Here is a 15,937-nt window from a genome sequence, read left to right as displayed (position 1 = left end):
GCGGCTGAAGCGACACTTTGGCAAGCTAGTCTTCAGGTCCTGACGGGTCTTACCTTGACTATCCTTGACTTTGCTGACCAAGAGCGAGGGAGGCTCCGCCCCCAAATGGCGCGCCAATAGGAGGACTCGGGAGGCGGAGCGCTGCGGCCTCTGCTCTTGCCTAATAGATGGCGCATCGGTAGCGCTCGGATCGGGATATGTGAGCCGCTGTCGTCTGCTTCTTCCGGTAGAGCTACGACATTGAAGCCTCTGCTCTCGCGTAAGAGATGGCGCTACATTGGCGCTCGGTAAGGGCACGTGTGGTCGTCCCAACTTTGAGCCTCGACCAGGCCTCCACAGCTCCCCGCATTTGCGGCAGTAGAAAAATAAAATCACGTCACAGTCACGTGGTACTACATCGTCAGGCATCATGACGGATGCCCATTGGCCAAAGGAGGATGCGCGCTCCGGGATTGGTTGATAAAGTTTCGAAATATCTGACAGCTCACTTTTCGCGGGCAGTCTCGGGTCTCGGCAGTCGGCCATGCGGGCAGCTCCAATCAAGGTCGCTGCGTCTCCGCGGCTCGCCGATGTCGGTTGACCACAACGACCAAAGAGGAAGTGTACGCGCGGGTTTGTTCGTGAGCTATAGTGACGCTGGCCATGTACTGATCTCCGATAAAGTGTCAACATACGGATATTCTTGCCGGGTCGGAACTGGAGTGCTTGGTGAGCTGACGCCTGAGGAATACTTTCGAGCGCTGTCGCATTTTCAAATAGAGTGACTAAGAAGAGAGTGTTCGTAACGACAAAAGTATTTCCCGTGACTGTGTGACCTACGGTGCATCGCCAGAATGAGAAGAAGATGCTCATCTGTGAAACGCACTCACTCGTGGACTTCGCTCGCCTCCAGAAGTAGACTGTATGTGTGCTTTGCAAGTTCGAACTTGGTTTGGTTGCTGTCTATTCAAGGAACGAAACGTCCTGTACGCACGGTGAATATATGAGTCAAACATTTGAGTTTATACGTTGCATCAATAAATATGTATTTCGCCTATCAAAAATGTCTTAGTTATTTTGGAATAACGGGCGCCAGGTATGAAAACCAGTAGAAGTCAATGGCAGCCAGGGCCGGCCGAAAGCCGAGCCAAACTGCGAGGTTGCTGATTGGTTGGCTGCTAGGCATCACGACGCATTTTCATTGGTCGTATGTCCAGTGTTGCCTGAATTATCTCAAACTATGGGCTCTATGGGGAGCTGTAGGCGCCTGCCTCGACCTTGAGACTGGCCGGTAACCTAAATTCCGATGACGCGGCGATTGCAAACCATAGTGCGTAGTTTTGACGATTATGCTTCATGGATGTATTATTTTGGCCAGTTCGACGTTTATGAAAACGGAAAGAAATGAAATAAATCATTTAAAATAATTGTACTGTGTGCTTCTCTTTTTTTTCTTTTTGTAAGTAGTTACGCAAGTGTACTGCGTAGTTTTGACGATTATGCTTCATGGATGTGTCATTACATTACCAAATTTTTGGCCAGTTCGACGTTTCGCTCCGCTCTTCATTTAAAATAATTGTACTGTGTTTTTCTTTCTTTTTTTTCTTTTTGTAAGTAGTTACGCAAGTGTACTGCGTAGTTTTGACGATTTTGCTTCATGGATGTGTCATTACATTACCAAATTTTTGGCCAGTTCGACGTTTCGCTCCGCTCTTCATTTAAAATAATTGTACTGTGTTTTTCTTTCTTTTTTTTTCTTTTTGTAAGTAGTTACGCAAGTGTACTGCGTAGTTTTGACGATTATGCTTCATGGATGTGTCATTACATTACCAAATTTTTGGCCAGTTCGACGTTTCGCTCCGCTCTTCATTTAAAATAATTGTACTGTGTTTTTCTTTCTTTTTTTTCTTTTTGTAAGTAGTTACGCAAGTGTACTGCGTAGTTTTGACGATTATGCTTCATGGATGTGTCATTACATTACCAAATTTTTGGCCAGTTCGACGTTTCGCTCCGCTCTTCATTTAAAATAATTGTACTGTGTTTTTCTTTCTTTTTTTTTTCTTTTTGTAAGTAGTTACGCAAGTATACTGCGTAGTTTTGACGATTATGCTTCATGGATGTGCCATTACATTACCAAATTTTTGGCCAGTTCGACGTTTCGCTCCGCTCTTATGCGTGAATATTGTCTCAGCTCATGAAAAAGGAAAGAAATGTTGCTGCTTTTGTTCTACTCCTCACACTGAAATAAATCATTTAAAATAATTGTACTGTGTGCTTCTTTTTTTTTTCTTTTTGTAAGTAGTTACGCAAGTGTACTGCGTAGTTTTGACGATTATGCTTCATGGATGTGCCATTACATTACCAAATTTTTGGCCAGTTCGACGTTTCGCTCCGCTCTTATGCGTGAATATTGTCTCAGCTCATGAAAAAGGAAAGAAACGTTGCTGCTTTTGTTCTACTCCTCACACTGAAATAAATCATTTAAAATAATTGTACTGTGTGCTTCTTTTTTTTTCTTTTTGTAAGTAGTTACGCAAGTATACTGCGTAGTTTTGACGATTATGCTTCATGGATGTGCCATTACATTACCAAATTTTTGGCCAGTTCGACGTTTCGCTCCGCTCTTATGCGTGAATATTGTCTCAGCTCATGAAAAAGGAAAGAAACGTTGCTGCTTTTGTTCTACTCCTCACACTGAAATAAACCATTTAAAATAATTGTACTGTGTGCTTCTTTTTTTTTTCTTTTTGTAAGTAGTTACGCAAGTATACTGCGTAGTTTTGACGATTATGCTTCATGGATGTGCCATTACATTACCAAATTTTTGGCCAGTTCGACGTTTCGCTCCGCTCTTATGCGTGAATATTGTCTCAGCTCATGAAAAAGGAAAGAAACGTTGCTGCTTTTGTTCTACTCCTCACACTGAAATAAACCATTTAAAATAATTGTACTGTGTGCTTCTTTTTTTTTTCTTTTTGTAAGTAGTTACGCAAGTATACTGCGTAGTTTTGACGATTATGCTTCATGGATGTGCCATTACATTACCAAATTTTTGGCCAGTTCGACGTTTCGCTCCGCTCTTATGCGTGAATATTGTCTCAGCTCATGAAAAAGGAAAGAAACGTTGCTGCTTTTGTTCTACTCCTCACACTGAAATAAACCATTTAAAATAATTGTACTGTGTGCTTCTTTTTTTTTTCTTTTTGTAAGTAGTTACGCAAGTATACTGCGTAGTTTTGACGATTATGCTTCATGGATGTGCCATTACATTACCAAATTTTTGGCCAGTTCGACGTTTCGCTCCGCTCTTATGCGTGAATATTGTCTCAGCTCATGAAAAAGGAAAGAAACGTTGCTGCTTTTGTTCTACTCCTCACACTGAAATAAACCATTTAAAATAATTGTACTGTGTGCTTCTTTTTTTTTTCTTTTTGTAAGTAGTTACGCAAGTATACTGCGTAGTTTTGACGATTATGCTTCATGGATGTGCCATTACATTACCAAATTTTTGGCCAGTTCGACGTTTCGCTCCGCTCTTATGCGTGAATATTGTCTCAGCTCATGAAAAAGGAAAGAAACGTTGCTGCTTTTGTTCTACTCCTCACACTGAAATAAATCATTTAAAATAATTGTACTGTGTGTGCCTCTGTTTCTTTTTTGCTATTTATTTGCATTAACTGCTAAACCTGCGTAAGTTGTTACGGAAGTATGCAAAAAGTAAAGAAATGTTGCTGCTTGTTCTACTCCTCGTACAGAAATAAATAATTTGAAATAATTGTACTGTGTCTGTTTCTTTTTCTTCTTTCTTTTTTGTAAGTAGTTACGGAAGTACGCCAAGTTACCAACGCCTTTCTTTTTTCTTTTTCTTCCCTGTTGTCCGCGCACCGACATGTTGCACCGACATGCTGCGCACCGACATGCACCGAAATGTCCGTGCACCGTAATGTTCGTCGCCCGGTTGTAATGAAAATGCTGCTCTTGCCCTTCGGAGATAATGATTGAAGCGAAAAGAAACAAACCACAAAGAGTAGGTAGTTAAACGTCCGTTTATTGACTAGCAGCTTGGGCACATCCATGTCTTAATGTTGTTACTTGCTACTGTACAATGAAACTGGTGTTTTGCAGGGGGAAAGCCACACCGCCATGAGGGACGTTAAAACCCAGGGGTAGTGGGTGTTGGTATCCGAACCCGGGATGCAAAAGAATTATGGGCGTCGGCATTACCTGCACTGGGAAAGGTGCGGTGGCCAAACTTACAATGACGGGAACGTTGTTTGTATTGCTTAGAGTCGCCGTAACAGCTGGAGCCGCGCTTGACGCGTTCGGTCGCGAGTAAGGTGAGACCTGCTGCATCCGATGTCTTCGTGCAGTTTGTACCCGCCGAACTGCCTGCGCATTCGAACCTGGGCGTGCAGAAACCGTTACAGCTGTAGTCGCGGCGTTGGTCTGTGGCAGAGAAGGACCCGCACGCTCTGATGGTTGAAAAATAGGAATGATGTGAGATGCCGGCGGTCAGATTTGCTTACTGAACAATTGAACAAACAAATAGCGACGAAAATGAAAAACATACCTGTAGTACCGACGACGCCTGCCATGGAAGTTGGCACACGTGGTATGACAGCCGTAATAGTACGCCTGTGGCTAGGTACAGTACTGTGTCGTCGTTGAGAGCGTGCTGGATGATGGCCCAAGTTCTGGTTGCGAGAGACGGGACGTGTTTGGTATCGGAGCCCCTCTGTTCCCGAGAAGACGCGACTTTTTGCTGTACCAACACACTCCAAGAAGTTGATGAACGGGTCAAGTCCCATCCTCTGAACATGCCTCCGCCACAGCTGTTCGTCCAAATAGCGTTGAATGTCTTTCCTTTGAGGGCCTCCACGATGAAGCGACCGTTTAAGTACGCGCCAGGTGGACTCTATGGTCTGCGTATGAACCTCACGATTCGGTCCTGTAACGAACTCAACCCGGTGATTGACAACTTTGTGGGTGTAGTACTTCCGCCTCCCACGTCGTCTCCATTGCTCAGGGTTTTCACCTAGAGTTTCGAGGTTTCTGTAGCCACCCCAGCAGTCCGTGATTATGGTTGTCCCTCTCTTGATGTAGCGTCCGATAAGCGGTATAAGGGTGGCTTTGTCCCGCTTGTTGTTAGGACAAACTACAACCCTCAGCTTGCCTCCTTTGCGCTTGGCGTTTGGGTTGACTTCCCTTTCTACCATGCCCAGAACCCAATGACCTTTCCTGACACGACCTCTGTGGTACTTCCGCTTGCCGAAGAGACTTTCGTCGATTTCTACGATCTTTCCCCTTCCACCAATTTTACCTTCTGCTGCAATCTGTCTTTGAATGGCCACGGACACGACGGATCGGCACAAGGACAGCCAGCGAACGATCGTCCGATCCGCTATTTTTCTGGCAGTTCTCGAACACTCCAGGGTTAAATACTTGTACGTGTGCCGGTCATGAGCGAAGATATGCATCAGCTTCAGGGCGAGTCTCAGTGGAATCTTATACTTCCTGAACATGGAATCATGAAAGACAGATTCCCCCCAGTTGTGGCCGTGGTTCCTGCACCTCCATCTTGCCGTACCCGTAGCCGGGCTGAACAGCGTCGCAGGACGATTGCATAGTCTGCAACGCATGTCGCTACGCAGTGCACCTTGCTCCATGAGCCATCTGATGACCTCAGGTTGACCTAATGCAAATAAATTTGCAATTTCATAAAAATGCAATTTCATAAAAACCGGGAGGAATAGATGAGTATCACTCAACAATATCAGTGACCATTTTCACGACTTTTCATTTAAGAAATTATGAAACTGATTATCTTACTTTGGGCAGCGATATCCTGCAGCACGTCTGAGCTGATCTCCATGACAGTTAAGCAGCAACGAGACTCTTCGGATGAAACATGTTCCAAGACAAGAGTGACACTATATGCGGTCACGTACGGTCTTTATAGTGCATATCCAGACGGAGTCTTCGACCTCTTCGGGAGGACGCTTGAAAGAAAGCGTCCTCCCGAAGAGGTCGAAGACTCCGGCTGAGAAGACACCGGAGACATTCGGTTTCCTTGTGCACAATGGTCAATGTCGGCATGTAGTCCAGACAGTATACAAATGGGTGAAAGAAAAAGAGAGCAATGAAGGAAGGTTCCTAAACGGTCTTACCCCTTTAGGAACCTACTGTCTGGACTACATGCCCACATTTACCATTGTGCACAAAGAAACCAAGTACGAAGGGAGTCGTCGGCATACGAAGAACTAGGGCGTAAGTTAAAAAGAAAGAAGGAAAAAATATACCGTATTTTCCGGTGTATAACGCACGCGTAATACAGCAAAAAAAGTGCTCGGAAGAAGTCCTGCGCGTTATCTAACGGTGCGCGTAACACGCGGAAATATTTTCCTGCAGAGTTCCTTTTCAGGACGGTGCCGTACTAGCGTCTTCAAGGGTGTGCTGTGAGTTTCTCACAAATCTCTTACGGTCAGTTGACAAAACCGGCGAAAGGGCACTGGACTTCATAAACGGTTAAAAGTGTGTGAGATCTGGTTGAACTGAACTCACCAACAAAGAATATAAAACGCTGCTCAGTTTTGTAAACGCACTGGCCGCATTTGTTTTTGAATTGGGTTTTTCATGTTCTTGGACTTCGCGCATGGCATGATTGAGAAGTGGCGCGAAACGGAAAGCGGAGAGAAGACTGAAGTATACTATGACACCGACTCTGTTGCATCGGTGTGTTTCAAATAAAGCATATCCATCAATGATACACCGCCTTCTATTATTGTGCATGCTGGTGGCAGTAAACTTGTAGCAGCATTGCGGTGCGCGTCATGCACTCGTGCGCGTTATACATCGAACGTTTTCCAAATTCGGCCAATTGCAACCGGTAAGCATTGTTGCTTGAACGTATATTGTTGGAAACAAACTCAGAAAACAAAGTGTTTTCTTTTACTTTTTCCGGTTTCAACTCCGATGTCAACTGCGTATTTAGAGATCTTTGGCCGTGAGACATGGATCGAAGCGCTTTTTATTGCGTCTTGTCAGAGGATAATAAATATATGCGGTCATAAGAACATTTTTAAAATCGAACCTTGTACTGCTTCTTGAAGCTGCTTCTTCTCGGTAAAGTAACCGAAATATCTTTAGGATTATAGACAAGACAAGAGTATGGACTTTGCGACAGGTCATTACCACATGGCTGTCGCGCGTAGTTACTTTTCCGGAAAATTTTAAAGTGCATACAGGGAAACACGCACACACACACACATATATACAAAACAACACAAAGTTTAATCAGCGTATCTTAGTAACTCTTCGTCCCAGAATGGTGAGGACGCTATCGTTCGATAGTACGAAAAAGACCTTTCATGTGGCAATACCCAATATTGCAGATGTGCCTCGTTTCTTTCTAAGCGTTAGATCGTGCAGGGTAAACAAAATTTCAACATATGTATGACAACACTAATCTTATAAATACGACTTAATTTACACAAAAAATGGATGAAACAAAGTCCACTTGAATCAGAAGCAGACAAAAGGGGGGGGGGGACCGCAGCAGCGGCGGGTTCCGAAAAAAATGATCCCGCGTCCGAAGAGAGGCTCGATAGCTAAATGGTACTTAATTAAGTATCTTTGCTTGAACTGATTTTACTTTAAGTACTGTCGGAAGAAAACGGGTTTGTGTCCCTTAACTCAGACAACAGTCAGTGCCACAGGCTGCTCTGCACCGGGTTCCGGAAAGAATGCACAAGCACTGGGCTTAGCCTATGGCCCCTGGTTGTAGAGGGCTGAAATAATGGTTCGGCGGGGTTCTATGCTTCCAAAAATACAGGAGCGGCATTGTGGATAGCTCATGAAACAGAACACCAGGGATGGGCAGTATTTAAACACTTTGTATTTAAAATATAAATACATGTATTTAAAATACGTATTTAAATACAGGCAAGAAAAATGTATTTATATTTAAATACCGTTTTAGGCGTATTTGTATTTAAAATACGCTTAAGTACACATATCTCATCCTCCCATATTTGTGGGCTTCTCTCGAGTTCCACATTGTAGCCTCCAGCGGTGAAGGGTGTCATGGTTAGAGGCTACAGGTCGCTCATCCCGTGTGTTCAGGGATTTCCGCCCGTCTAGAAAACAGCACAATGTGCGAATGAGGGCATCGCCACCCCCGTTGCTTAAGTCTTGGAAGCGAGAAGAGAAATTAGAACTCCAATTTGGGAAAGTCTGTATGATTGTCTGTGTGTTCTGAGAACACACAGACAACGTGACAAGATTAAGAAGCAATTCTCCAAGGCCCTGATACCTTCTGCATATCATGTCTCACGTTAGCGTGGGCGTAGGAATAAATTGTCCCGGGTTGCGGAAATGAAATGTTTGGGCGTACTTTTAGCAATGCGCTCAGGCAGTATCAGCCACGAGGAGGAGAGTGGAGTTAAACGTCTAACTTTACTTTCAAAGCTCGTGCAAACGCAGTTTCAGCACTTAATGCAAATAAATAGCAAAAAAAAAAAAAAAAAAAAGCACACCATCAGATCGCTTTCTGGATGCGAAAAAGTGGATTAGGATGACGAATGTGTTTATGGGCGAGCGGATTACACAGAGTGAAACATCAACCCTCCAAGCGAACGAATAAAACAATCGATCAAACGACCGCTGCCGTCTCGATCAAACGGTGTTTTATTTTCTTCCGTAACTACTTACAAAAAGGGGAAGAAACAAGGAACACAGGGTATAATTATTTCAAAGGATTTAGTTCAGTTTGAGGAGTAGAACAAGCAGCAACATTTCTTTCCTTTTTACATACTTCGTAACTACTTACAAAAAGAAAGAAAAAGACACACAAACAGTACAATTACTTTAAATGATTTATTTAAGTGCGAGGTGTAGAACAAAAGCAGCAACATTTCTTTCCTTTTTCACGAGTTGAGGCAATGTTCACGCATAAGAGCAGAGCGAAACGTCGAACTGGCCAAAAGTTTGGTAATGTAATGACACATCCATGAAGCATAATCGTCAAAACTACGCAGTATACTTGCGTAACTACTTACGAAAAGGAAAAAAAAAAACACACACACACACAGTACAACTATTTTAAATGGTTTATTTCAGTGCGAGGAGTAGAACAAAAGCAGCAACATTTCTTTCCGTTTTCATAAACGTCGAACTGGCCAAAACAATACATCCATGAAGCATTATCGTCAAAACTACGCACTATGGTTTGCAATCGCCGCGTCATCGGAATTTAGGTTACCGGCCAGTCTCAAGGTCGAGGCTCAAAGTTGGGACGACCACACGTGCCCTTACCGAGCGCCAATGTAGCGCCATCTCTTACGCGAGAGCAGAGGCTTCAAGGTCGTAGCTCTACCGGAAGAAGCAGACGACAGCGGCTCACATATCCCGATCCGAGCGCTACCGATGCGCCATCTATTAGGCAAGAGCAGAGGCCGCAGCGCTCCGCCTCCCGAGTCCTCCTATTGGCGCGCCATTTGGGGGCGGAGCCTCCCTCGCTCTTGGTCAGCAAAGTCAAGGATAGTCCTTACCTTAAAGGAGCTAGGAAAGCACTTTAATCACTAGCATTTTTTTGAACCAAGTGGTTAATAAGCATATTAAAATGCACCATGCGAAGTAATACTACCAACAGGTGCATAAATATCGCAGAATTCGATTTTGAAAATCGCGACCGTGCGCAACGGTGGCAATACCCGGAACGAGCCGTCGAGCCGCTTGCGTCATTTTGACGTCAGAAAGGTGGAGCCCCTGATTGGTTTCGAAGAACGTCGTCTGCTATTTTTCACTCGGAACCCCGCTGCAACGGTGGACGAAGTTTCTTTTGCTTTTTCTTTTGTTTATCAGATACAGTAAACGCAGACTGGTCTACAGACACTGTTCAAGGTTAGACCGTGAGATTGTAGAGGCCTCCTCATTGAACTCCCCGAGCGAAGTCAACCGAAAATCGGTCAACCTCTCCCCGCTTGACCTTGCTTTCCCTAAAGCGACCTTCCGGAGTAGGTGGATTATGAAAATAAACTTCAGGTGCCAGTTGAACGCTGTTCTGTCCGTGTCTGTGTTTTGTATGCTGTTCGTTATCGTGGTGACTGTTTCTTGTTGTGTTGTTGGTGGCAATACGTATAAACACAGTGCGGCACTAAGCGCTGCTTCACTTCACGCCTCGAAATGATCGCTGCATGGCTATGACCACTAATTCCGTCCGCTATGTCATTATATCAATATACGCTATATCACTAATTCGCTATGATCACTAGTGCCCGTCACTTTAACTAGCAACTTTGTTAGCCATTCGGTTAATTCCTTATTCAGCTGGAGGAGTGTTCTTGCCCATACGTTGTCAGATACAATCCAGTGAAATCTATCGCAATATGCCGTCGCCGGCACATCGTGGCATCAGGAGTTGAACATTCATTGCCTGAGTTACACATCAACATAGCCAAGCAGTGTCATAAGACCACCGCAATTTATGGTCAACCTACCAACCATCGAGCTAAACGAGAATTGGCCGATGCAGACTACAAATGTGGGCGACGCAGACACGCAAGTTTGAGTTCATCCGTGCTCGGCGCCATTTGTTTTGTCACCATATAGTGCATCAGTTTTATCCACCATATAATGACCGACAACGCCGGTTAAGTTTGCGTCCGACGTCATATCAGCGTGCACTGAAACAACACGTGACTAGCGTAAATTTTAGCTGACTATAAAATGCACATGTTGCGCGCGGAAAACTGCCAACGGCAAACTGTGACTAACCCACCCATAATATTGCAAGCACACAACTAACCAACCAACATGCCGCCCTGCTAAGGCAAATGGCTTCTAAATGTGTCTTTCGTTCGCTAAGGCGACTTGAACACATATAGAAAATTCCTGAATTTGAGTGGTTAAATAGTGATGTTATGTTCTTAATCGTGGCATAACATCTTACGAAGCAGCATTTCCCCTTTTCCTTGTTTCCAGAACATGAATTTTGAGAACGGGGGTTTCACGACCATGAATATCGAGGTCCTCCCTTATTCATCCCTTGTCAGAGAGAAAGCAGGGTGAAAGAAAACGGAAAGAAAGAAAAGAAAACCAGTCAGCACTGACCCGGATAGAAGCGCGGTCGCCGCTTTCAACTTTTATTACGTCACCAATGACGTTTTTTTCTTTCTCCTCCTCGTTTGACCCGGAGGAGCGAGTCGAGTGGGAACACGCGCGGCGATGTTCAAGTGTCTTTTTTTCTACGAAAAACATCGCGCACAGAGAAAATTTTCGTGTTAATCATCAAGTTAAGTTACCTGCTTCCACAACGCGTTCGGAACGGAAAATTTTTGAGATGGCTTTCAGAGCAGGATGATGATTTCAGGATGATGCAAATCGAGGGGAAGGGGGAGACGGCTTTTACGAAACACAACAACTAAAAGACAAGGTCCTATGTACAAATGTCACCGAATGCATGTCACCCAAACAATGGACTAAAGAGCATCCAATAGTTACCTTGCATGTGTGTGGGAACCATCTTACCAAGAAATACCGGGCCTCAATCCGCCTTTTCAAAAAATGTGTACAGCGCATGCGCAAGACCGCTGCGCTCCGCGCGGCAGAATGCCGAAACGATCTGGTAGGCACGGGGCAGCTCGCGGCTCTGTTTTGCCGGTGTAGCGAAGCACGAAGGCAAGTGAAGCAGCATTCGATGTAGTGTCAATAGGGCGCTGCAATGGACAGCACTGGTATAAAGATCAGGGTCACGCGCTGTTTTTTTTTTTTTTTTTTTTTGTTAAATCTGGGAACGTGCTCCACACCAGAAAACCCGGAGCCTGCAGACTGGATTATCCATATGGTCCTAGTTCTTTTGCCTTTGGGCGCGGACTGTGCGTTCTAGACCCACGACACTTATTCTCAACTTTCGCCGCAACTCTTTGTTGCACATTTTTGTTTCGCAGTTTGGTACACAAATTTTACGCGTGCAACAGCTTTTTCAACAGATCCTTTTCAACTGCTGCGGTATCTTACTCAGCAGCACTAATTCAGCAGCACAAGCAGTACGGACTTTTATCTTCTGGCGATACATACACATATTATGATATATCAGACGACAACACGTGAAAATAGACAAAATAACATTTTCTCGCCTACTGACACGAAACATACGCACCTTTGATTACCTTGTGCTCTGTCCCCCCCCCTTTTTTTTCGGGATTGAAAACCTCCCGGCACACAACAACAATAGAGAGTTTTAGTGCATCGTACGCTATCGCGTATACGTATGCAGGCGATAGCGTTATGGTTCTGTGCAATACGCGAAGCTCTCTTTATGGTTTGCACGTGCGCAGAACCAGCAACGCTATATCTTACGTACGCAAAGGCGACAGCGTACGATACACTAAAACTCACTAATCATGCAAACCTGCAGCAGGTCGAACAACGTTTCTTCTCCCCCAACGCTAATAGACTGTAAAAATAATTGTATATCATAGCAGCGCAGCACCATAAAAATCGTAGTGCACGGTCAACATCATTTCTTCATATCTTAATGGCAACGTACGGTTCATGCATTTCCTCAGCAGTGACAGGTATAAAAAGTGACGTGCTTTAAAAAGTTGCACAAAACTTGTCTCGCAGTTTACTGACATCAATGTTGCAACTGTGCTCCTCCCTTCGTAAGTGGAAATCGCTTTTTTGCTTGACGTGCGCATAGCAGATCCTCTGCACGTAAGAAGTCCTGTATTTGCTCGCTGCTGCGCCACAGCAAACTGCTTACGATCTTCCTCCAGTTTGTATTGAAACAGTGAGTGTCCTAAGTAGTCTATTGTTGTATTGTTGACTCTATGAGATGAGCCACAGAGTAGTCTATGTTGGTTCCTGGGGCTCAGCAGTCTTGATATCAGAACGAAAATAGCCTTCCATGTCCATCGTGGATGCGAAGCGAGCATGCTCACGCGCTGCACTCTTGCCTACCACTTTACTTTGCGGGTTAGCCGCGCGGTGGCGCCAGCTCTTTTTGAAAAGGCGGATTGAACCTCTGTATGCAATAAGAGGTCGAAAGTCGAATTATCCTCTTTAGTATTTTTCTTGCAATGACATCTACATACCAGTATGTACCTGGCAAAGAAAATTTAGGACCCCATTGCAATTTACTGACCAACTATAGGAGGGTAAGATACGGGAAATTCATGTGTGTCAATGGGACGGACAGCAAGATCATGCCCCTTTTCTACGCACGCATACAAATGGTGTAGCTTAAATTTTGGTACGATGCGGAAATGAACTTAGTCTTCCACTCGACAAACATGTTCTTCCTACCGCACATGACCATGCCAGCAGTGCTGCTGACCGTTGTCATAAGAAGAAAAAAAAACATGTGCATTATGCTAATAAGTCATATTTTGCAGCCATAGAAAGCATTCTTTTCAAGATTGTGCTCGTTTAGCAGCACGATAATCACGATCTAGACTTCTGGTGTCACCATAAGAGTCCCATTCGTGAGGACTTTATTCCTGCACGAAAACCCTGTGCGTGCGGTGTTATATAGAAAAAGGGGATACGTCATGCTGCTGTGTTTTGTTCCATTTCTGCTGAGTCACACACTCAGAAATGATGCTAACCGGACATGCATGTAGAGTAGACACATGCATATATATCTTACACGTTTTGCATTTGGGTGATTCGAGGAAAGTCATCTGCAATTACTTTATCAAATATTCGCTTGCAGTCTTCTCGGTTTTGTGATTTTTCGACTTATCCCCTTATTGCATACAGAGGTTCAATTATAGTATGTCTGATTAGGTAAGTGGTCTTCATATACCACGTGCAAAATGAAAGAGGGAAGGGAATAACCTCTTCCTCACCTTACACTTACAGAATCCATGTCTCATGTACAAAAAAAGGGAACTGCTGACGTTGCTGTTTTAGCCTCCCAATTGTCTTCCCTCTCTTTTGCAAATCACCGGTCCATGGTCCGGGACTCTGTCCCTACCACAGTGCCCCATGTTCTGTATAAGTAGAGCCTCAAGTTTTAGGGATTAACCAGTTTCTCCCCCGATTTTGCACCCCGAACTGAAGGCTGCCTCTTCGGGGGTGAAACCCGATTTTTTCGCTGGTGAATTTCCCTCACTGAAACGTCAGTAGGAATGCACACTAGCTTGTTTGGCAGCAAACGCAATCACACTACCGTTCGTGCAAAACCAGTACAGTTTTCCCCAATTTTTACACCCCAAATTGGGAAAAAATATTTCCCAGAAACTTGAGGCTCTATAGTACAAGGTGTACCCCAGGCACAGGCCACTGACTAAACTTTCTCACACAGCAAGAGCACGTATACGAAACATCCCTAGTCCATACGTGCGATGCATGATGTCACGGAGTACTCTGGTTGGCAAAACTGTTCCCATAAGATGTAGAGGGCGCCACCAACGTGGCTGCGGCGGTAGGTGCGGTGGTCGTGCGCGACCTTCAGCCCCGCTTCACAGAGTTAGCAGACGTAGGGCCTGCCATTTGGTTCCCTTTTCCTTGTAGTTCATCCCAAATTCCCTAATTCTGCTTTCACGGCTTAGCAACACACAGGAACACCGTCTGCACCCTACCGTGGTCAGGGTTCCGTAGGAGGTGTCTCTCCAGTTCACTCCGTTTAGCAAACCCCCTAGCGCAGCAAACGCACTTATGCGGAAAGTTCCTGGTGTGCACATACAGCACGTGCTGTCTGATAGTGCTCTGGTTGGCAAAACTGTTCCCACAAGATGTAGAGGGCGCTACCAGCGTGGCTGCGGTGGTAGGTGCGGTGGTCGTGCGCAACCTTCAGCCCCGCTTCACAAAGTTAACAGACGTAGGGCCTGCCATTTGGTTCCCTTTTCCTTGTAGTTCATCCCAAATTCCCTAATTCTGCTTTCACGGCTTAGCAACACACAGGAACACCGTCTGCACCCTACCGTGGTCAGGGTTCCGCAGGAGGTGTCTCTCCAGTTCACTCCGTTTAGCAAAACCCCTCGCGCAGCAAACGCACTTGTGCGGAAAGTTCCTGGTGTGCACATAGAGCACGTGCTGTCTCAGAGTGCTCTGGTCGGCGAAACTGCTCCCACAATCCGTGCAGGGATACGGCCTCTCGCCCGTGTGGGTGCGGTGGTGGGTGCGGAGGTTGTGCTTCACCTTGAACCCCTTCCCGCAGAGCTCGCAGACGTACGGCCTGTCGTTGGAGTGCACCTTCTCGTGTTTCCGTAACTGGTGCCTCAGCTTGAAGGTACGACCGCAGGGGGAGCATTCGTACGTCCTTTCCCTCCCGTGGACCGTCTTTACGTGGATGTCCATGTTGGCCTCCCGTATGAACCCCTTGGAGCAAATCTTGCACACGTACGGTCTTTCCCCGGTGTGACACCTCTCGTGCACCTCGACATAAGTGGGGACGTCGCTGGTGTAGTCGCAGAAGCGGCACAGGTGGGTGCCTCCCTTGTGCAGGTGCTTGGTCCTGCGGTGCTCCTTGAGGTACTCGGCGGTGACGAAGACTCCTCCGCAGAGGGGGCACTTGAACGAAGCACTGCTCGTGTCTTTCGTGTCGCCTGGAACGACCGCGAAGTATTAAGTCACATAATTAACGCACTTTCTTTGTGGAGCAAAACAGATGCTGAGCAGCAAGCGAAGACTTGCTGACTTCGTGATTAAAAGCGGTAAGAAACCTCTACAGTCCTGAGGTACTAAAAAGAGACAAAAACGAAGGGGACAAACGCAGCACTGAACTTTCTACAAATGGGTTTATTCCTGGGATGGGCAGTATTTAAATACCTCGTAATTAAAATACAATTTAAAATATTATAGTGGTACTACGAACTTGGAGAAGAGGAAGTGGGTGAAGGATAGGGTAGTAGAGGAAAAGAAGGAAGAGATTTAAAAGTTTTTTTGTTTTTGTTTTTGGTGTCCTGACGGAGAATGTACGGAACGTGCCTGACCTCCATATATTTAGAACACT

The 15,937-nt window shown here is 45.2% G+C and overlaps 1 protein-coding gene across 1 annotated transcript; it reads right to left on the bottom strand.

Moving 5' to 3' along the window:
- Positions 1 to 13,870: 13,870 nt before the first annotated feature.
- LOC135374876 (gastrula zinc finger protein XlCGF49.1-like) lies at positions 13,871 to 15,543 on the bottom strand (the record flags this gene model as incomplete). The annotated part of the gene is made up of 1 exon (XM_064607809.1): positions 13,871 to 15,543. A coding segment is annotated over one exon (678 nt), but the record flags the coding sequence as incomplete, so codon positions are not given.
- Between the last annotated feature and the right edge of the window lie 394 nt (positions 15,544 to 15,937).

This window comes from Ornithodoros turicata, unplaced genomic scaffold (genome assembly GCF_037126465.1).
Source record: "Ornithodoros turicata isolate Travis unplaced genomic scaffold, ASM3712646v1 ctg00000783.1, whole genome shotgun sequence".
In the NCBI taxonomy this organism is placed as follows: domain Eukaryota; kingdom Metazoa; phylum Arthropoda; class Arachnida; order Ixodida; family Argasidae; genus Ornithodoros; species Ornithodoros turicata.
This window is presented reverse-complemented; position numbering and strand designations above follow the sequence as displayed.